At 41.5% G+C, this 23,129-nt stretch overlaps 1 protein-coding gene across 1 annotated transcript; it reads left to right on the forward strand.

Moving 5' to 3' along the window:
• Positions 1-11,852: 11,852 nt before the first annotated feature.
• Positions 11,853-22,728, forward strand: PTPLAD2 (protein tyrosine phosphatase-like A domain containing 2). Its single transcript, XM_009576498.1, has 6 exons — positions 11,853-11,949; positions 12,846-12,973; positions 18,313-18,425; positions 20,984-21,090; positions 21,795-21,926; positions 22,646-22,728. Exons 1-6 carry the CDS (start codon positions 11,853-11,855, stop codon positions 22,726-22,728), a joined length of 660 nt encoding a protein of 219 aa, XP_009574793.1.
• Positions 22,729-23,129: the final 401 nt, after the last annotated feature.

The raw sequence follows: 23,129 nt of genomic DNA on the forward strand, positions 1-23,129 counted from the left end.
CCCACAGAAACATGTAGCCCTTGGTATTCCAATGAAATTCCCCTCCAAACCACATAGCCTTGAGTAATAACTGCAATATAATCAAATTCTTCAGAACAACTTGCAACAAACTGGGCAAAAGTCCACTAATTTCTGTGAGATCAAGCCTGGATTTTACCCTTGTGAAATTGTCCCTGGGTAACTCCATTTCAAATGGTTGTGTTTTCCCTAGTCACTTGCTATATGTTAGTAAGGGAGAAAACAGAGTTATATCCAGGCTCTGTTACCTAATGAATATCGTTAAAATTTGGTAAAAAACCCAACAACTTCCAAAAAAAGCTATTTCGTGTGGCCAAGGCTGTTGTACATTCAGCATGGGTCTGGCATAAAGCAGCAGAGGAGAGAGAGCATGGCTGTGGCTCGCAAGAGAGGGTGATGTTAGCCCCCAAGGGCTGAAATTGCTAGAGGTTGGTTTAAGCATCAGGTGAGGAACCACTTTAAAGCTTTCCCTGATCTCCAGCCATTCAGAAGAGTATCATTCAAAGGGTACATCTAAACAAAAAATTGACTGGTAAGAACAATAGCAATGGTGCACAGATCTCAGGTACCATATCTGTGACACAGGTCTCTTTTGCAGGGTGTACATACTATCCTCTCCACTACCACTTACGGATGCAAGCTAAAGAAGTGACGAGAGACATGGGTATCAGGTCTGAAGCTGAAATAACAGAAATAAAACTAGCTAACAATCTCACCACTATCCAGAAGAACAGAAAAGACCAAAGAAACAGAGCAAAGTATCAGAGCCATTTTTCTGCCTGGTGACACTCTGCCACAAATGTTACAGCAAAATGTGTATTTCTTGGGGTTTGTAACTAACAGCACTTGAAATGGCCCCACTGTGAGACTTTCAAATCTTATTTCTGCTGCTTGTTTGGTTTTTGCACTTCTTCAAACCTGTACAATAAAAGGACATTCAGTCTACTTATCTTTCTGGTTCTGATATCCTAGGTGGCTTCTGCAATGCAGTGAACTGTAATTTAAATGGCCTCATTTTTACTGAACCTTGGAAATAGTATGAAATATTTTCAGCTGCTCTCTCATGAAGGATCCCAGTTTTTATTGCCTCACTTGCCTGCAGTGGGAATATGTTAATTCATGGCCCACTAATTGTTCAGAAACTCTGATACCGTTAAGCTTTCTTTTTAGATCATAACTACTCTTAAAAATGTCATCGCCAAATAAAAATATGTCTTGATGTATTTCAGTCAAGAGGGTACTTTGCAGTGTCGGAAAAAACCAGAATGGGCACTAGAGGGCAAAGTGAGATTATAGACAAGTGTAAGAATTGTAGGTGAATGGCAAGACACTGTTTCAGCTCTCTATGAGCATGCTGCTCACCAGTAAACTGCAATTGGGTTCACAGAAGGGAATTGAAAGAAAAATGAACTATTCTTGAAAGAAAGAAGAAGATCTCAGAGATGATGGACAGGAGCTCATAAACCAGCATTTGATTTCAATTACTTTTTGGCCAACTGTGAGGTAAAAGAAATTATTTATACTGAGACAATGTCTAGAAGACCCATTTAAAGATGGGGACCCTGGAACAGACATAGTTGCTGAACAAATAAAAAGGAAAAAGAAAATATCAAACCAATATATCTTTGTTTTACTCTTACTTTTCAAAGAAAGGTAAGGAGTCTTTAAGGTAAAGCAAGAAAGCTGAAGAGTCAGAAGATCCTCTCTCTTCTCCTTGCCATCGTAACATTTTGGAGCACTCTGTATTTTATCACCACTGTGTTACCAGGTCAGCTGTGTATCATGCCCCTGGCTAACTGAAACCCTCTGGTATTTCTTCCAGTTAATATTTTTCTAGAAGTTAAACAAGTGCAGCAAAATGTAGTTTTTAACATACATTATTTTCAAATTGAAATGAATAAAATAGTGAATGTGAAATCCCAAATCCTGGTCAAAAATTTAACATAGATGAAACAAAATCCTTCCAAAATGGGACTGCTTGTAGGCCAAAAAGTTTCATAAATTTTCTCATAAGACTCATGCACCAGTGCCGTGCAGCACAGGTCCCAGTCACAGCTGTGGCTGTTCTCTTGGCTAGTCTCACAGCACCTTGTTTACATATGCTGTGCTGCACTTTTTGGGAAACTGCACTAAAAGTGACAGGGTTTCATCTATGCAGAGTCTGTTTTCTGGGGTGGATTTACGGGATTGGTGTCAAACGCCTTGTATCCCACATGAAACTTCAGAATAGCTAGAGCAGAACTGAAGAATGCTTATTCCAGACTTTACTCTGGAAAAAATTATTCACAACTCACAGTCAACTACAGCTGTCCAAAGCAATTCTTCCATGGGTTTGGCCTTCTCTGTCAGCTCTGGCTTTACTTCATTTTTAAATTGGGAAACAAAAAAAACCAAACCCAACCCACAAAACAGAGAAAAAACCCAAAGCAAAACAGGACAAAAGCCTGTGGAAATAACTCTCCAAATAATCATCCAGGCTTAGCCCTTGTTGCTAGGAAGGACAGCTGTGAAGTCCTCCAGAGCAGCCACAGGGAAGCTGCAGCGGTGGCTGTGGTGGAGCAGGCAGACCGACACCAGGGCCGAGGGGTGTGGGCGGGAGAGGGGATCAGGAACTGCTCATGGAGGCAGTGCCCATGGACTGCTGCATCCTGCCAGTCCTCACCCTTTCCAACACAGCCTGCCCCTTGTCAGGGGTAGCCCGAAACTGTTTTCCCCCTCCCAGTTGCGGAGGAATGCTGGGTCCTTCCACGGAGCGACCGGAGGGGAGACCAAGAAATGAGGGCGACGAAGATACAGAATAAATCTTAAAAGAAAGCGTCAGTCCTCAGTTTTGACTGGCAGAATGAATTTACTTCACTTTAGAAATCTAATGCAAAGCAAAAAAAGGTGAACAAAGCAAGTAAGATTGCATTTGATACTTTCCAATAAGATGCTTTTTAATATCCAAAAATCTTCCTACTAATCCTCATATAGCCAAGGATGAGTCATTTATATCAGTGTTTTCCACACTTCTACTGACATCAAGAAATTCTGGTAAGGTGCAAGGGCTTTTTCAGTGCTGAGAGTTCCTAGAGGAGCAAACTCTGACAGGGAAAGCGTGGACAATCTTTCTTCTCAGCTTGCAGACATGCCAGTGCCACAGCCCATTTTGCAAGCTGGAGGGCAGCTGCAGCAACACACTGCCCAGCCCACCTTGCTTCCAAACACAATTTAGGCTCTTCATTAGTTGTGTCCTGGATGAATTCCTTTTCTCTCTGTACAACATCAAAATTGAAATGCCCAGCTTACGTGAACTGGCAACCCTCTGTTTTAATTTCAGGAGGGCTGAGGACGAAGCAATGGCAAGTGATGAGTAGATGAGCACAGAGGAATTCATGTCCTGCCTCAGTTCTCTCCACAAGAGGCTGCAAGGTTGATTCATTTTCTAAGAACAACCTTCTTGAGCCCAAGTGCTTGCAATTAGGATCCTAAAACCACACGTTACCTTCAGCAATGAAGAATTCAATCTTCTAAGCAAAGAATAGAATCTGGTTTTGAAAGTGTGGAAGTAAACCCACTTAACACTCCTCTCTACAAAATAACTGTTAAAACACGGTAATGCATTTGCAAAGTCAAAATCCACATTAAGGAGATTAAACACTGAGATTTCAAATAGCGTATCTGTCCCCTGCACACCAGTTACCACCACGTCTACTCACTGTAACTCTTATTGTTGGCTGTATTCCTCAAGTTTCTTGTCTTGGTAGGCCAGAACTTACACAACTTCCTCTGGACTTAGCTGGAGTACTGTGTGTTCATTTTCCCAGAAAGGAAATGTCTTGACAGACATATTTATATAAAACAGAAAGCTTTTCTTCTACCAAAAAAAAAAAAAAAAAAAGCCTGTTTGACTTCAAGTATCTTTAAAAACGTTGCTTTCTCTTTAAGCAATCAATACACTTTCTCTTCAAGTCTCTTTGGCTTTGAGGTGGACTCAGTTCTGGTCTCCATCTTTTGGGAAAAGCTCACATTGGCTGTAATAGATCTTTTCTTGTGATTACAATTTTTTAACAGTTAAAAATAAGCTCCTGCTTCTTGTAGTAGAACTCACGCTGTTGTCCTCGAGACAAGCCTTAAATCCTGTCACAGCTACTCACATGTATTTAAAAAGGATTTGTGCTGAATGTGATTATTGGTCACTAGAAGTATTTAAAGATACTAAACCTTTCATTTTCTCTCTTCTTTCCTCCCCCCCCCAAAACCCCCCCGAAGAAAACTAGGGCACATCTCCCTGCCCTTCCCAGTTCCCCATAGCAGGGTAACGGTCACTATTTGTGCAAACCATTAAACGCCTAGAAAATGTCAGAGGCTATTATCACAACTTCTGTTATGAGTGACTTGGTAATAGCTAACACTTAAAAAAAGGGAAATCTCCCAGCCCATCAAGCAGTAATTCCTCCTTATTATTGTAGTGGCATATTTGATGGGCCCATGCGTCTCATCCAGCAATGAAACTGAGTGCGGTGAACTGGGACACACAGAGACTGTAGAAGCATGAGTCATTTCAGAACTGGGTATGTCTTTGATATTTAGTTAATCCTTTCACCGCCTACCTAGCAAACCCAGTGAATTTCCCACTCTGCTGAAAAGAGGCCGGTTGGGAATGAGAAGGAAAGACAAGAACCTCTACTAAAGGATAAAGGATATTTTTAAGAAAATGTTAAATGAGTGATGCTATTTACAACACTCCCTGAAAGAAAATTAAATTGTAAAAAATTGTTACCCTAAAAACATAGATTATATTGTCACTGAATACGCAGATTCAGATTCTTTAAGAACAGTAGAACCAGGTTATAATAATCAGCCTGAAAAGAAGTCATCCTTTGCATCATAAAAATAAGATGCTTCCATGTAGAAATAGTTTTATGAAAAACAGGATTAAGGTGTATTACAGAAACACAATGGCTTGCGTTTTTATCCTATGCTGAGAGCATAGTCAGTAGTTTTCTATTGATTACCTTTGCCTGGGGATTGGGGTAATATCTTGTAGTCTGGGAGATCAATGAAAATAATGAATCCCAAAAATCAACATATTCCTACAGAGTAATAGGGCTGGTTGCGTACAAAGGTCAATCTAGAAGCCAGATGACCTGCTTCCTCAAAGACTCCCAGGAAGAGACAAGTAAGGAGGGTAAGGCCGACACATCTCCTGCAAGCGACATTTTGGGAGGTCTGGACAGGAGCTGCCAGGAGGCTCTTGTCTGTCTTGCCTCATCCTTCCCGTCGTTCTTCTCCAGCTGCAGGGCAGTGGCAAGGAAACGCCACCTGGAATACCACTGCCTGCATTGGAGCTGAACTGTCCTGAAAGATGGTAAATGCAGAAGATTGCTCATAGATGGCCAAAGCCAAACAAACTGGCTGGGATTTTTTTTCCTCCAAAAGCATTTCCAAACTTCATCCATTTTTCACCTGATGAAATTGAAAACCTAAAACTCCTGCCAGCTCTGTGTCTGTTTGGTGGACCCTTGTGGCACAATGCTTGCTCACTCAGTACACTTTTCCTCATCCTAAAGCAGCCAGAAACTTTGTCTGGTGTGACTTATTCTGTTAGATGATGCCAGCGAGTCAGCTCCGGTGAGGCAGGACCTGTTTGCAAGCCAGGGCCTCTGCTGAATTTACAAAATCACCAGGGTGTGAGAGGCACGAAGCTGGCACGGCTGCTGCTTCCTCTTTTGCCCAGTTTGAGAGTATGGGCAAAAACACTGACACTTTTCCCTGTTACTTGCTTGCAGTGTGGAGATGACTTTGCTTCTTCTGCTGCCCCTGCACAGCCTTCCTTTTCTCAACGGCAGTCTTGGTCACACAACATAAATACCAACCAGCACTGTCCAAATATTCTGCCTGCTAGTGAGAAATAAGAGCGTCCAATACTACACTACATCAGCCCCATGGCCCCCAGACAGCCCAGGTTTTACTCTTTTACTTTAACTGAAGTCAGTAGTACTGGACTGTGCGCTTCCAGTTAAGCACAATTTAAAAGCTGTGATTTACCAGTGCTTAAAGTAGTGTAATCCACTGGCCAAAACATAGGCTTGAATTCAGGTAGCCAAAAAATGTAGTCATGGAGGAAAGGAGACACGAAGTAAACAGTTAGGAACATTGCAAATTAATTTTAAGACACATGGTTTCTTTTCTTAAAACACATCTGCATATTGCTTTTATAGCAAGGATTTGGAAACAAAAACTATGCATAAAAGGAGCAGATGTTTTATCCTGGTGATGTTTCCTATTTGAAGAGAATGAGATTCTTTCCATATCACATGAAACATTTCAGGGCTGCTGTTAACTTTAGGCATAAAGCACCCCTTTGCAATGGTTCCTGACACAAGCACTGTGCCCAGACAGAAAACGTGTTTTTCCCACCTCATGACGCAGGGAAACCAAGTGCGGTTACAATCTGTTTAGATTTTCAGAAATCCAGGAGACTCAGGCTTAACATGTGCTGAAGAGTCATTAAGCTTGTTTTAAGAGATGCCAGCAATTATGTACAAGTAATTTTTTGATGCTGGTTACGTAGTTTCTAGACAGAAGTTTGTCTGCAAAAGAAGTAGCTGGAGTGCAGAAGAAAGCTTATTTTCCAAAAATAAAAGCTAGATTTTTTCCAGGACTTATTCTAGTCTTCCCATATCCAGCTAACTCATGTTCCAATAGTGTCATTCAATATTTGCTTTCATCGGAATGTCTTTGCAGCTTACAAAATTGTAAATGTTTTAAGCATAAAAGCCTTTCTCCTGTGTGCCTGGAAGCGCTCCCACTTCTGTCTAGTCTAATAAAAGCTGTTACCTCTTGTTTCCGATCTTCCTTTCTCATACCCTCAGGCCATCACATTACAAAAACACCACTACAAATTGCACAGCTAAAGAGACCTTACACGCATTTTCAACTATGAGTGTACACAGAAAAAAACTTGTATTTCAGAGAAGGATTTTTCTTGTGAAAAACACATCCTAAGGGCTAGCATAAGGTCTGATTGGCCAGATCTACTACAACCCACTAGCTGAATTATATTCTACATCTCCCAAAGAAGAATGTGAGTATGTAATAGTGGATTTATGAGCCCTGTACCTTACATATAACATCCTATGCTCATTATGTCCTTGGTGACTTCTTCAGTCATAACATCAAATTTCAAATCTCACTGTAGGATGGGATGTGCTTTCAACATGAGTGCCAGTGGGAAAACTTATTTATTGGCAGAAGGGAGTTTATAAACATGTTATGACATTCTCCTTCATCTGATTTATGCTGATATCTCCCAGACACTTGAGGGCAGAAGTAAACTAGGATGCACGCATATGTTTCCTCTGCCAGTAGCACCCATATGTCACAGGGGCATGAATAGATTCCTAAATAAGAAGTGGAAAATTCTTTCCTCTATATGAAGTAATTTAAAGTGCTCCTTTTATGCTGTGCTCCCAGCCTTCCTTATCATTTAATAGTGGTGTTAGCACTGTTGTAGTGCTGATGATTTAAACAGAAGAGAAAAACAGATTTTTAATTTTGCGTTTCTTTTCTCCAGTAATCCTTCGAAGTATTGCTCTGGGTTAAGAGACAAAGTTAGTGGGATTTACAGACTAGCTTACTGGTACAACAGCAAGAAACCAATTTAGGCTAGATTAGGCTAGGTTAGGTTACGTTAGGTTACGTTAGGTTATGTTAAGCTAGGCTAGGCTAGGCTGGGTGAGGAGCAGGGCGAATGGAGTGGAGATACTTGGGGTTAGAAACTCCTTTCTTGGGCAGTGCAGTGTTGTTCCTACTCAGTGCTACATACGGTGACGTCATGGGGTGGGGGAAGAGGAAAGAGGAGGGGTGATCTCAACAAACAGCTGTTGCAGCTGTAGAGAGAAAAAAGGAGAAAGATCAGCAGCAGCAGCAGCAATCCGACCCCTGCAACAGGTAATATCTCTTGAGCGCAGTTGACCTAGAGTGCTCAAATGCGAAAAGGAAGGGGAAAAAAAAGGGGGGGGTATGCGCCTGTGAGAGAAAAGTGTATCTTTTGTAGTGGTTCTCAGCAGCTTTCTTCTTCCTGAGCTATAGCGCTTCCAGCTTGCCACAGGGGGTGGGAGGGGGAAGGGGTAGAAGTTCAGACCACTGTGACTTAAAAGGAAACTGTGTCAGCGGAGGGGCTTTTCTAGCAGACCTTTCCTGCAGAAATAAAAAAAAAAAAAAAGGAACATCGCTCTCTGGTTTCAGCGCGGGGGTTGCTTCCTCATGTGCGGCCAGCCAGTATGGGCGCACGGGAAGGCAGCAGAGTGCAATAGCTCTGAAGGCAAGGAAGTGCTCAGTTCATACAGGCCTGGGTGGGACCCCCCCTGAGAGGGACCTTCATCCCAGCACCTTGCAGGGGACACCCAGCCAGCCCAAGGGCTGCCCCGAGTTGGGTGCCGCTGCTGTACTACCTGAGCTCACGGGGGGCTTGGTCCTGACCGCCCTTCAGACACTGAGGGCACCTACTTCCGTACTTACCTCAGATGATAGCTACCACAGAGACAGACTGAAGACCTTCATGGCAAAAATAATAAACTGCAGCAATTATACTTACGTGATTTTTCTGCCTGTGGAAATACGTCACGCTTTGCAAGCTAAAACTGTATCACTGGTAAAATCTCTGCTGGTGAATAAAAGAGAAAAGAGGATGTTTGGTACCATGCTGCTGTGTGTGCTAGTTCTGAGGGGTCTTATGTTTCATCTGGTTTCCTAGGTTTTGAGCCCAGAGAGAAAGCAGATAAAGTTTTCCACTAAACAAGGTTGATCCTAAATATGATAAATGCACCCCTAGCATTTCAATGTATTTGGTATAAAATCAGCCACAGTAAGTAATGTGGAACTGACAACTAAAACAACAGTCAAGAAGTCCAGCCTTCTGGGTCTCTGTACTGCAAGACCCATGTCTGGTTTTCTCTTGTCATCAATGCAGGCAGAGGACTGAAATGTGCAGTGCTCCCCCAATGCCTTCAAATGAAAGCCACTTGAAAGTGTTAAAGCACATCACACTACAAGGAATAAATGCAGCAGCGAGTCCATTTTACAAACCAGGCACCAGGGAGGCTAAGTGGGGTTTGTAAGGTCAGCCAGCAAGCGTCAGGAACTGAACAGCTATCTGGTGGATTGCTAGTCAGTGTGTTGTCTGCAAGGGTGCTGCAGAAGCAGGCTCTGTGAGGTAAACGTGGTTATGATGCCTGCTGTGAACCGAGGGGAGCAGGAAATCTGATTAAAGCCCATCTCTTCTGCCAGTGACCTTTCAAATAGAAGCAGATGGCTGAATTTTGTGTTGTGACACAAAACTGTTAGGACAGTGAAATAGGTTATCCTCAGTCTGCTTCTGGTTCTCTAGGTAAAGAGATCAGCCTTTGGATGAGAAAGACCTTAGAGAACAGTTACATTTCAGTTTCCTTTGATTACACTGAAATTACCTTTTATCCTCCGCAGATTTCTTCACTTCTCCCAAAGGCTTCTGTTTGATCTTGGGTACCTTTTGTGCGGGGATTAATATAGTAGGATGAAACCCCATTTTGAGATCAGGGCTGTTCCTTCACACAGTGGAGAGCATCACCAAGTGAGGGAGCTGTGCTGCTCGCAGCTCTGGGGCTGGGATCAGTCCTCCAGGTAACACCAGCACGCTGCCTGCCAGCACATCTCTACTCTTCATCGGGAATATGGGGCCCTCCATAAATGCCAACAGCGTGTATACATTTCAGTAGTTGCCAGTACATTTTAAAGATGATGAGTTCTAACATGCAATAGCTGCTGTATTACCAAAACACTAGTGTGAAGCTGTGTTTGCAAATGTCCTCTTGGTTACGCCCTGTTTAGCCAAGATTAAGCTGCTTAAGAATTGTAAAGACAACAATTTTCTAGCCAGCCAATGGAGGAAGAGTTTGGGAAATAAGCCCAAATCACTGAAAGACAAGTTCTGAGGATGAGAGAGAGATGTAGCAAACTAAACTTCAGAAGAAGAGAGAAACTGTATGCCCAGCTTGCATCCCGTGCAAAGCCCACATGGCAATATCAGACCAAAGAGACTGGTAGAGGTGCTGACTGGAAAGCCTAGAGATTTTTGTAACTGTTCCTGTAATTTTCATACCCCTTGCAGTAATTCTTATCCATCCAGTAATAAGGCTGTTTCTTAAATCAGAACAATGTTCTTAATTTTTTGCCTTTTTGTAATGTACAGTGTCCCATCTTTTTTTCTTACCACAAGAGAGAACAAAGTGTCATTCAGCAATAAAGCAAATGGGATTTTGGGTCAGTATTTTTAGAGCTCACTGGACTTTAGTCCAATTCAGTTGTATCATACTTTTCCCAAAATGAGTGTTTATGGAATACATTCCTTTGTCTGGGTCCTTATATGTCTTATTTTTATAGTACCATGATGTCTCTTGGGAAGTCAATTATACCAAAAAGTCCTTCTGTGCTTATAGAAGTGATGATATGAATAGCAGCCATCCTGTGTAACAGGAAGAGAGGAAGAAAGGCATTTTCTATGACCTCTCTAGGATATACTTAGATTAAAAATTTAGAAGATCAGTTTATCTAGATCAATTTACAGAAGTGTGTATTGTTATTTATGGTCTTGGTCCAATGCTGGGAATGAAGTATATGCATTTATCATATTTAGATATTTCTAAACACAGAAATTCACTGTGTTTGTTAATGTACAGATACAAAGGAAATAAAGTTTAATGGCAGAGGCATACCACATGAACACACTGGATCAAGGGGCAACTTAAAAAGATCTTAACATTTATTGGGGCAGGAAATTAATTGGTCAATCACAGGAGATAAATTCTAGTACAAAATTAACAAATTCATTTCCCAAAAAGGTAGATAGTCCTTTTCATAGCTGGAGGACAGGCAAGCCTTTCTCCCTGGAATAAGTCAGAAGAAAATACTTTTATGGGAAAGGGAAATTAAGTATCGCCAGAGCCTATGAAGTTTTGCAAAAAGTCAGATTACCTATGAAAATTTGGTTAGAATAGCTACAAAAGTTAGTCTGCTCCAATAGGAGAAGCTTCATTTTATTAAATGCAACTTGAAACAGAAGCTGTGCAGAAAGACAAAGACCCTAATTTAATGTTTATCTGGAAAACCTGTAGAACAAGTTGGTTAAAAAAGGGAAAGACAGATATCCTTCAGACTGCATCTGAAGCAGATTGATATGTGGCTTTCTCTTCCATTTCTTCACCTATATTTTTATAAATACTTACATCTATGCTGAAGACACTGCAGATTATTTGCATTGTACTTGAAGCTGTCTTGAGTGCATGCTAGAGGCATGTCTTCTGGGAAGAAGAGGATAAGCCTCACCCAGATGCAGAAATCCCGAGGCTGGTGGCGGTGGGCACCCAAGGCCCTCAGCAGGGCTGCGGCAGGTGCGACCCCAGCAGCCCCTCGAGTCTGGTCACACCATCAAGGCAGAGCCAAGCCAAAGGGCTCAGACTTGAATCCAGCACTCGGTGAAGTGTCTTTGTTTAGTTACTTTTTCCTCTAGAGGCACAAATTTCACTGTATGGTCACAGATCACCCTAATAACTGGCGGAAACTCAGAAATTTTTTCTGGGCATATCTTAGGTATACCAACCCAAGGGAGCCTTTGATCCATCAGGGAGAGTAGAGTACTGTTCTGTGACCACTGACAGACACAGTTAATTTTCACTGATCTGTTCACATTTTGGCTGTTTTCCTTTGATTTCCTAACTTATCCAAAGAGGGTGCAATTTCTACAGGTTGAAAAGCTTGAATGTTGTAGGAAGTCATACAGTTTGCTTTATCATTTTCACCTCCACAGCTTTACCATGAACACCTACCTCTTTGTGTATGACCTAATGCAATTCTGTGGACATTCCTGGATATTTACAAATATGATCATCAGGTTCATGTCATTTGGAAAAGGTAGGATTCCTTCTATGTTTTCATTAAAGGTTTTAAGAGGCAGTGACACACAGAAACCTCAAATTAGAGATGAAGTTAGGATTCTGAATAGGTGTACCTGTACCTGTCCAATACCAGAGGCTGTAGTTTCAATTAGAAAAACATTGTTTCTTCCATTAAAAAGGATGAACAAATTACTGGTACCTATGTTCTGCCTGTATCACATCAGTAATGAAGCTCTTGTTTGGCTAATGAGCTTTAATATTCAGCAGCATGCTAGTAACATTTGACTTAGACCTAAATGTGACTAGGTCCAGCCATTATGGTGAATATTAATCTTATTGAAGCCACTAGGAAGGAATATGTTTGTGGTTATTGCACATGACTCTCTATCTCCAAAAACATTACAACGTATTTCTCTTTCCGTTGCCTGGGGTTAAGGCACAAAAATAGAAAACTAGGGACTGGAAATTAAAAATTATTTATAATGGTGAACAGTTGTAGGCACATAAAATACCTACTTTGTGGTCTACTTGTTTTAGGAAGTGCCATGGGTACAGATACAGGCAGGAACTCAGCATCTTCTCGTGTTTAGACATTCCTCATATATTTCCTCAACATTTCCTCATATTTAGAAATATCCTAAAGTGATATCTCTAAACCAACACATCCTGCACAATGTTTGCCAGTGCATCAAGTATAGGGGATCCCATTCTTTTCTCAGCTTCCTGCCTCTGTGTCAGAGCCACAGAGAGTGGACTGCCTCCTCCCCTGCCCGAAGCTACCCAAAAGTTTGGTACTGTGTGAACTTTCTCTCTTGTCATCTCCAGTGCTGATAGGGCAAGAGCAAACCCAGTAGTTGGTCAGACTTTTACTACATAACCACCCTCTAATTTTCCTCTTCACTTTGTCTGTAGATTCATTGGCCGACACGTTTTACTCTATAGGCCTTGTAATGCGCCTTTGCCAGTTATTATCTCTATTGGAGATCCTACACATCCTCATTGGCATTGATAAAAGCCGACTCTTCCCCAGGTTTTTGCAGGTGAGTCTATTTCTCAAGACCCTCCTTCCACGACGTACACATTTCAGTCATGGCTGCCCCTGGGGACAAGCCCAGGCTGAACTACCATGAATGGTCCACCTGCACCCTTCCTCAGGGAGCTTGGTTTGCTAATGGTTTGCTAACTGCAGGAATTGAGCCCTCGGAACTGGCTTGGGAAAGAGCTGCTCTCTCAACTCTTTTCTTCTTGAGTGAAATGGAATAGTGAGTGCCCCACGCCCAGCCCACAACAGCAGGGACCTGGAAGGTCTCCAGAGGAGCAGCCACCTGCAGAAATGGGGCAGCCCCCATTTCTAGGGCGCCATAGGTGGCTGAAGATACTGGCTCCCCAGCCAACGTGTTTACCGCCAGAAGACAACATTTCAGAGCCCAAGTTTCAGTAGCTAATTCTTTTCCATGCCATCTCCTCACTGACAAGTGCAGATTTGTTTTGTAAACAAGCACAAGACAAGATTTCGTGGGGTAGCAAAGGGATGGCAGTGAAAAAACCACGAGCACACCAAGCCTCCTGAAACAGGGTTTGCTGGCAGTCATGGAGTGGGGAAGGAAAAGAATTGATTAAGAAAGAGAAGTTAGGGGACTGAAGAAGAATTAATGCTGGGAGGGGAAAGAAAGGAAAATTGTCATATTCTTGCTGTAAGGGTCTCTGCCCTCTCAAACCCAGACATGGGCAAATTGTGGCAACATCCAGAGGTTCTGATGCGTTAAGGGATTTACAGGGCATATGTTCAGCTGTAGGCAGAAAGATCACATGCTATAGCAGAAAACAAGATGATTCTCTGTCATTTTCCTTACCACACTCTTGTTTTCTGTTGGGAGTTAATCTCAGGTTTTGGTATTTTTCTTAATGTATCAGAAAAAGCAGAAATATTGACTTGAGCGTACCTTCAAACCTTTCCAATCCTTAGTATTTGAATAATAGGGAAACCGGTATTGCTCTCAGCAGTCAGAAGGTAGAAGACTAAGAGTAGTTAGTTATGTTTTTAGTTTTCCGGATAGCCCATTTATGTCAAATGACATATTGCATGGGTGAAGAAGTTCCTCTTTTTAAATCTCCATTAGAAATTGATTGACTAATACAGTTCTCTGTTCTTTATGCTGCTCACTAAATATGGTAGCAAATAGGATGAGAGAACAGGTGGCTATGGCAATGTCAAGCACATGGGTGGAGGTAATGCGACCTTGAATAAAACAAAGCTGTGATAAAATAATAAAACCCCTGTGGTGGTTGCTTGTTTTGTAGGCATTATAGCAGAGACAAGATTTAAGCAGAGTTTGAATGAAGGATTTCTGCCTAATACCCCATTTATCATGGTTTAGTAGCATTTACAAGGCACGCTTTGAGATACACATTACAGATAGTGGAAAAGCAAAAAAAGGTGTTTTCTGGAAAAACCCATTCAGGATGGCCTCATTGAGGGACAAAATCTCAGGTCAGGCCACCAGGCACCTGAGAAGGGTTGCGTAGGCCAAGACCAAGTCACACCATGAAAGAAAGATGAGTCTTGTGTGATGGGTGTTCTGGAGGAAGGGAAGACAAGGGACGGTCACAAAGTTGGTGCAAAGGGATGTCTCTCAGGGCATTTGCAGCACCAATGATTGAGAGGGGGACAGGAGAACAAGCCACATGTCATTGCATTTGCCAAAACAGAGGATAATGAAATTTACCAGTCTGGCCGGGGAGTAAAGTCTGATGGGACTGGTACTTTAGCAAGAGAGAGAGTAGGAAAGATCTAAGAAAAGACTGGTGTTTTTATGAACAAAACACCAGTTCTTCATCCTGTGCAAACAGGATTGGATTTACCAGACCAAAAGCAATGTACTACGACTTTGTGGTAAAGACATTCATTTTTAACTTAATCTAAATATTTACTAGCACTTTTCTTACTTTTTTTTTTTTTTAAAACACTCAGTAAATCGAAGAGCTACGTAAGGGTTTCAGGTACCAAGTACGATACTGCACAGTCATTAAAAAATGGAAGTGAATGTGCTGCCTGCTCCTGCCCTAACCTCAGCTAGACTAACTTGCTGTGTTTCAGTTACTTACTTCAAATGCCCAGGCTCCCTTGCAGAAATTTATGCCATTCTACAGAACTTGCTGTATCCTGTGAGGGACCAGTGCTGGGAGAGGAAGAAAATTCCAGTTTGATTTTAACACCAAGAACAAGAAGGAATGAAAAATGAAACCGTTGTATTTATACTTTGTGAGATGTCAGCACATACTTCCTTTTTATGAACATGAATACATAGGACTTCTAGTTTTGCTTTTTTTTTTTTAAAGCAAGAGAGTAGCAACAGAGAATACCATATTTTCATTCATGCAAGGACAGATGATCCATAGAAGAAATGAGCCATGGCTGAGCAGCAGCACATGCTTTTTATATATATGTATATATGTATGTGTGTATATACACATGTATACATATGCATACATGTACATGTGTGTATTTATATATGTACACGATTCCATGTATATATGTATACAGATATGTGTGTATAGGGACACGATATTCCAGTTACTGGAATATCCTCTTCTGCAAGTAGCACCCTGCCTTGTCACTTGCTGAAAAGGTCCCAGCCTCTGACTAACCCCTGCATCTACCTTCGATTTGTGTAGTGCTATGAAAGAGCAGAGCACGATGTCTTCAAGGGGAATAAAAGCAAGCAGGCAGGCAACCTCCTGATTTACACAGAAAAGAGGTAGGATGCTGCTGTCTATCCTCATGAGGACATCTCGGTTGCCCTGAGCAGCCAGGCCTGTGTCCTGCCCTGCAGATGCGCTCCAGAGCAAGGCCACAGGCAGTTTTCAGTTTTGGCCTCTGATGGCTGCTTTGTGCATCCCATAGTTTGCCGGCTAAGACCGCAGTCTAACAGGAACAGAAGACCTACAGGGGACCTGCTTTGTGTCAGGTACAGTTCCCTGCTCTTGCAGTTCCTTAACCTACTTTACATAGCCCGATCACTGACTTCCATCGCCTGCAACTAGTGAGGCTGAGTGCCTCCACTGCTCCCCTTCCCAAACGTGAATCCTCTGATGGAGGAAGTCTGCTGAGCCCCAGCTAGGTGATACTCACTGCCTCTTGCATCTGCCCATGCCCTGGGGAGAGAAGGAAATCCACAGCCTCTTCCACTCCCAGACCACGAGGCTGAATTGTGGGTCTCCATAGCCAGTGCTCATCCTTTTGAAATTGGGGATGGTAGCTACCTATCTACTGCTTACACTTTTATCTCACTGAAATGGGATCAGCTCCTGATCACTTGACCCATACTGTTTTCCAGCACTTTTCCACCCAGCCAGCTCTTGAAGAGCAAGTGACCATTTGGAAAATCTGCCAGCTCTCACATCTAAAAACACGTCCACATTTTCATTATCATGATAAAGCTTTGGTCTTTAGGTGAGACAATTCCCTGTGGCAATTCCCTGAAATCTCTCTCATATTAACAATATTGCAGAACTCTCTCTCCACATCCCAGTCTGATTTCAGAGTCAGTAACAAAATGCCCACACCACCAATGCTGCACTCCTTTACCACCCTACACCAGAATGATTTTAACTCAGGTTCTAATTTATTTATTCTCTCCGGCACACAATCCCATTCAAAGCTCACACAATGCTTTCACCTTTGTTTTGATTTCCCTCTTGTGATGGTTGTCCCACCATGCTTCTCCTATCTCTGTTCTATCTGGTTTCAGATCCTGCATCAATACTTCCAGTTCCCCCATTTTCTTGCCAGGTTCCTCAGCATCAGCGCACAAACACAGGACTTACTGCCTCTCACTCTCTGTTTCCCGGCCCATCTATACAGAAGTCTGTCAACATCTGAGCTTCTTAGAAATCGATTCCTCAGTTAGGGACCAATGGGATGAGCAGCACAAGATGACAGTCAGGGCAGGGTGAGAGGCAGCAAAACCACTTTTATCTGTTGTGGTCCCTCAGTGATTTTCACGATGAGGAACCAGATCTCTCAGGGGATGGACATGCTCTCTTTCTGTATGAAAAATTGCTCTCACGTAATTTTGCTGAAGAGTGAAGTGATGGCTGCTTTATCTGACAGATGTGGTTTGCAAAAAAAATCTGCAGCCAAAATGTTCCACACAGGAACCGGGAAACATTATGTAGCAAAACTACTGCACAGAATTACTGACAGGCCAATTTCTTATTTCGTTTAAGGTAGGAGTAAGGGAAAGGAGGAAACCAGTAAAGAAGAATGACTGCGCTTGTAAAAACCACCTTGTTAATCCGTTTTCATTTCATGACTTTTCACTGACTTGATATCTTAACCCATAAAATCATTAAATCTAAGGCACCTTATGGAAGAGATGGCAGTGGGTATAAAAAAAAACCCAGTGAAGCTATACTGATTCAGACCAACTGAAGAGATGCATGCTTTCCCCTTCAACACTTTCAAATAGAGCGTAAATCAGAGTGAACTGGTACCGTTCTGGGGGAGTTTCACAAGCAACTGTTGGCAGTACTGAATACTACAGATGTATTTATTTTACAGGGCAGGCACGGATACTGATAGGAAACTTGTCAAAGAAAGCTGCAAAAAGACACGCTTGTTTTTAATCTCTTGAGCTTTAATATTGCTAAAGTATTTTTTTAAGCTGGAGACACTGCCTGTTTAATCCACTTTTATATCTTTTCATTTATAAAGGCATACCTTGTGAGTCAGATAAGATTCAACCACTAGAAGAATGTTATGACATAAATATTATGGCAATAATTCACATAAATGACAAGCTTAAACCCACTTCTAGCCAGGAATAAGAAGGAAAGAAGAATAAGGAATTCTACTTTTCCTCCTCCTTTCTGCAAATTTTACGTGAGAAAGATCCCTTGGGACGCAGATCTCCAAGCTATGGAAAGCAGAGCTGGGACTCTGAGATTAGCACTGTCTGGCATACTACCCACCCAAGGGCCCTCTGTACCCCACGGCCTCCCAGGCAGCCTACAAGCAAGGAAGCGGACCCCTGCCGGCCCTCCAGGCACCGGGCGCAGTGGGAGAAGTCCTTGCTCCCACGACCTCAGCTGGCTCATGCACAGGCTTCCTGGGCTACAAACCCAGGTCATCCCCACCGGCAAGCAAACCTCCACCCCTACCATCGCAGATCTATGGTGCTGCAGCCACCAGTTTCCAGTTCCCCGACCTGGAGGCCAATGGGGCCTTGAACAAAATCAGACCAAGAAGCGAAACGTTCACTCGAGCATTTGTGTAAAGCAAACTGGATTCACCTGTGGCCTCCCATTTTGCCAAATGGCACAGAAATGAGAGCTATAGAAGGTGCTACCTGAATTCACAATTCTTTTTTCTTTTCAGATCACTGAGAGAATAATTGTTTTATTTGTCGTGATCAACAGTCAGGAAGAAGTTCAAGGGAAATACATTGTGTGTGTTTTATTTTTCCTTTGGAACTTATTAGATGTGGTCAGGTAAGGAGTCAATGGCAAAACCATGAGGGAAAAATGGGTCATTCTTGGGAGCAGAAACTCACCCCCGCTGTGCTGCAGGCTCATTTCATTATTTTGAAATTGGTAGAAAAGCATATTATCCATTTTAAATAAAAGCTTAGACCTTATAAGCTACTTAAGGATTTTTTAACAAATCAGCATAGTTGAGAGGCAGAGCAACTTACAGAAGTAAATCATTGCATTAACATGAGTAGTTCAAAGGATTTGACTTTTTAAACAAAAATTTAGAAGGAAATCACAACTACCTCCCGCGAAACAGCAATTTCCAAAACTGATTTACAATCCTACTTCTTTAATTTTTTTTTTTAGTATGTCACTTCAATCCAAGATTGACAGCACAGTAAGGCAGCACCGGCAGAACTTCTTACTAAGATGGAAAGACTATTCTGAGTTAATTGCACTGTGCTTTCCAAAAAGCCAAGAGCTCCTGCTGCAGAGACTGAGAATTTTGGTGTAGTAGGGCATATATCACACCACAGGGACAACGCACGTGAGGCAAAATAAACAGGAATACAATTCAGGATTTTTATTTCAAAAATTTTGTATGGTAGAAGGTTACCAGTATCTCCCTGTGGTAAAAGTATAATGGTCAAAATTCCACATTACTGACTTTTGCATCGATATCTGAAGTCAGTAACATTTTTCAAATGTAACTTAAGCCTCTATGGACCTCAGTTTGTAGACTTACAGCAGGGAAGACATATGGAATTAAGAAGCATTTTAACAAGACATAACCCTCATGGCAACCTCTGTACGGGAGCAACATTTTCTTCTTTATCTTCTTCTTTCTGCTAAAATAGCTTTCTGCTATTTTAAATACATTGCTTTGGGGACTGACTGGGGAATATGGATTTAGGCAGCAAAGGAAATGTATGTTATAAAAGAGATCCAAAAAAGGGAAGCGTCAGGTAGGATTGATAAGAAAGATTTTAAGTCAGCTGCAGAGTATTTGTACTACATGTGTTAATAAATTACTACTTGTATTCATTATTTGGATTATTGCTCAATCCCATTTCTTTTTGAAGTTTGCAAAGCTAAAATAGTAGAACCTAATCTCAAATGAAAGGGTTCTGTGCAGCTGGAGAGAGGCCAAAAGTGTAAGCAATATTGGCTGTGAAGTCCTGACAGTGCATAATAGTCCTATCAATGTATCGTTATTTTCTATCATTGCTAAAAAACACAGTCCAGCATCATAGCAATAACAGCAGCCGATTAATAGGCAAGACACTATAGCAGCAAATGACCAATTCAAATAATAACGCAATTATACAACTCATACAGATTTAGAATTCTTACCTGATTCATTTTACAGCATCTATGCCATGTCCTAGCACCTCAAAGAAGTGTTGATGTCTAAAAGCATACAGGAATCTATCCCATCCCTTAGCCATCTAGTCTTAAAGTATTACCAGTTCTTCCACATTGTTCTTCAGGGACATAAATACCCTGTGCATTATGGCTAATGATATACTGAGAGCAAATTCTGCAAGGTTTTCTATATCTGATCTTTCCTGCTTATACCATAAACAGCCCAAGAAAGTGTACAGAGAGGAGTAGCTGTTTCCTTTTTGTATTGGGTTGAGATTATGCCTTAAAAGCAGTAATAATAAAAATAATAAAAAATGGAGACAATCCTGAAGTTGCAGAGAGCAAACCTGAGAGATTTTATAGCCTATCAAACTCTTCTACAGTCCAGGAATGATGCAAAATTAGTCAAATGAATTAATAGTAAGGGAATACAGAAAGTTTGTTTAATGCTGGTTCCATCTGTCAGAAACAGTCCTGGCTAACAGTGGCTTAAAAATCCTTACTTTCCTATCTCTAGCAAGACCACAGGGCAAAAAGCCTTTCACCTGACCAAAAATGCAATCAGACCTGTTTCTCCGGTGTTTGGAAAGCTGCTGTACCACTTCTAGATCAAACTAGGTCGCCTTTGGAGACTGAACTCCTAGGTATTCTGGTCTCCCAGTCAGCAACAGTAACAGCCACAGTAAGAATAAAATGCTGTAATACATCGGAGTGCAACTGCTTTTTTTTACTACCCCTTCTGAGGTCCAGTGGAGGGGCAGCCGTACTACAGAGGATTAAGTACCTGTGATTACCTTGCTGTTTAGCCTCCTTCAGTAGCGGTTTAGCTGGGTCAGCAGTCATAAATCAGCATTTTCTCAGTCCCAAGCAACAGCCATATTCTGCCTGCCCCTCTCAGTTGTGACATCCCTATCTGAAATCCATTTTCTGATGGACCAATATGAAATCATCCTGGTTTCTGATAAAGCCTTTGGGCTGGAGGGCTGTATTGCTCTAGGGTAGCACCACAGGCAACCCTTCCAAAACAATCAACCATCTACTTTCAGATACTGATTAGAGCCTGAACAAAACTGCTGTGGTATTGCTCTGAAATTTTCTCAGATAGGCAGCTCCAAGCTCTCCTGCAATTCCCTTGGATTTTTCACAATATATCTTTATTTTAAACACATGATCATTCCTTCTGAGCTCATCTGCCATTCCTCTTGCTGCAGGTACACTTACAACATGTTAGCAAGGATGGGAATATACTACCTACCACTGACATGGCTCAACTTCTCACTGTGCATCCCACTCTATCCCCTTTCAGTTCTGGCTAAAGGTAAGGAGATGGGAAAGGTACCAACGACTTGCTTCCTTAATCTTCTTCAATAAAATTTGGTCAGTTCAATTGTCATTTGTGGTTTCGTTTTTGTGTTGCCAAAGTAGTCATAAATGTTTATGTCCTCTCATATGAACCTGTATGTCACTTACCTTTCTCTTTTCTGTACTTTTTTCCTTAATAGGGGTTCTCTGGGGTTTGTGTGTCTGTTTTTTTTGTTTTGTTTTGTTTTTTAACAGTATAGGAAAATGTTCATTTTTCCGGGTAAAGCAGGAAAATACCTCCACAAGAGCCAGATGATTCCCCCATTCCAGACTGACCACATTAGACAGCAAGTCCCAAAGCTGCCTTCTCCCCCACTGAGGCTGACCTTATTGGCTCAAGCCATACTTTGCAGCTTATCATACTTACACCAGGAAATGTGCCCACTGAGATCATATGGAAAGCAGTGCAACTACAGGCATGACGGAACTTGTTATTGAATAGCAAATGCTTGCTAATTCTAGTATTAAGAGCAACTAGCACCTCAGACCTACAAAACTGAACTCAAGGAGAAAACAACATGTGCATATGCATATGAATGACGTGGTAAATTCAGCATATAATATAGCTACCTGTGCCTTAAAGGTAACTGACTTTTATATGAAGCTTTTTGATGATCTTCCACCTCCTTTTGACTAAAGATTTTCCATGTTATTTTACAGCATTTGCAATTTGTGTATCACTGCCATATTTTGAATCCTTTGGCACATACTCCGTCAAGCTACCACTTCCCTTCGCCTTCTCAATCTACTTCCCCTATGTTCTGAAAACGTACCTGCTAGTGCTGTTTATAGGTAAGTATCTCATCTTCCAGAAAGCTCGGTCTCAACACAGCTGGGATGCCTAAGGCAACAAAAAATCAAATCAGTACAGCTCCTTTCACAAACTCTAACTCTCTCTGCCACATTTCCTGCAGACCACTGCAGGGAAATTCATCACCAGCTGTTTTGATTTCCAGTGTCTTTCAATAAAAATAATTGAATTTGGAAGATACACCGTTTGTGTGAGGCATAAAGATACAGAACAAAAAATATAAAAATTGCTTCAATGATCCTGGCCTTACAGCTACTTATTGAAGTTTGCTTTTTTTTTTTTAAAAAAAATCAATTCCCATTTGATCACACTCTCATTCTGTGCAACCCCTCCTCATTCCTCCTGGCTGGTATGAGAAGTCGTATGTAAATTAAGACTTTCACAGCTTTATTATCCAAAAGGATGAAAAAAGAGCCCACCCCAAAACCTGCATGTAAATAGACCCCTTCTCCTTCTCAACAAAATACTTTGAAAAATTTGAACTGAATTTGGCTGCATTATAGCCAAGTCTTCTTTTTGTCATTGGCTTTAACACTAATTTGAAGGATCTCATCTTTGTGATGCAGTGTTCTGTTCCTAAGTTCATGGATGGAACTGTGCAAGGTTGCCAGATGAAGGCTCATACTGTTCCTTCTAAATGAACTGAAGACACTTTGGACTCCACTCCCTTATTCTTATAGCATTTTGTGTTTTGATTCAGGTATGTGCTTTATCATCCAGAACCTCTTCTCCGAAAGAAAGGCACACCTAGGGACAGGCAACATCAAAAAGAAAAGAAGCTAAACTAGTATTTTGTTTCGAAATAAGAAATATATTCCCAGTGGGCTGCTGCATATCATAGGTTAAAAAGAAATTAGATGAAGATTTTCAATGCAAAACTCCTGTTTGCATGTACATTATCTGGCTGTGTAGAATTTTCAGAGAAGGCAGGTCTCTTTAATGCACCTTAAAAATGGAGCAGGTCAAAATAACTAGTTACTTTTGAAAGTTTTGACTTCAAATGGCAGGAGTTTTAAAAACAGATGTATTTTTTTAACACATATTAGAACTCTGAAAAAAATGGAAGAGTACCTCCACTCACAATCATACTAACAACCCTTATTTTGGTATTAATTCTTGCCTCATTAGCAACAGTTATTCTGTAATGACAGTACCATTTAATCTATAAGATTATTTTATATTAG

This window comes from Fulmarus glacialis, unplaced genomic scaffold (assembly GCF_000690835.1).
Source record: "Fulmarus glacialis isolate BGI_N327 unplaced genomic scaffold, ASM69083v1 scaffold3314, whole genome shotgun sequence".
Classification (NCBI taxonomy): Eukaryota; Metazoa; Chordata; class Aves; order Procellariiformes; family Procellariidae; genus Fulmarus; species Fulmarus glacialis.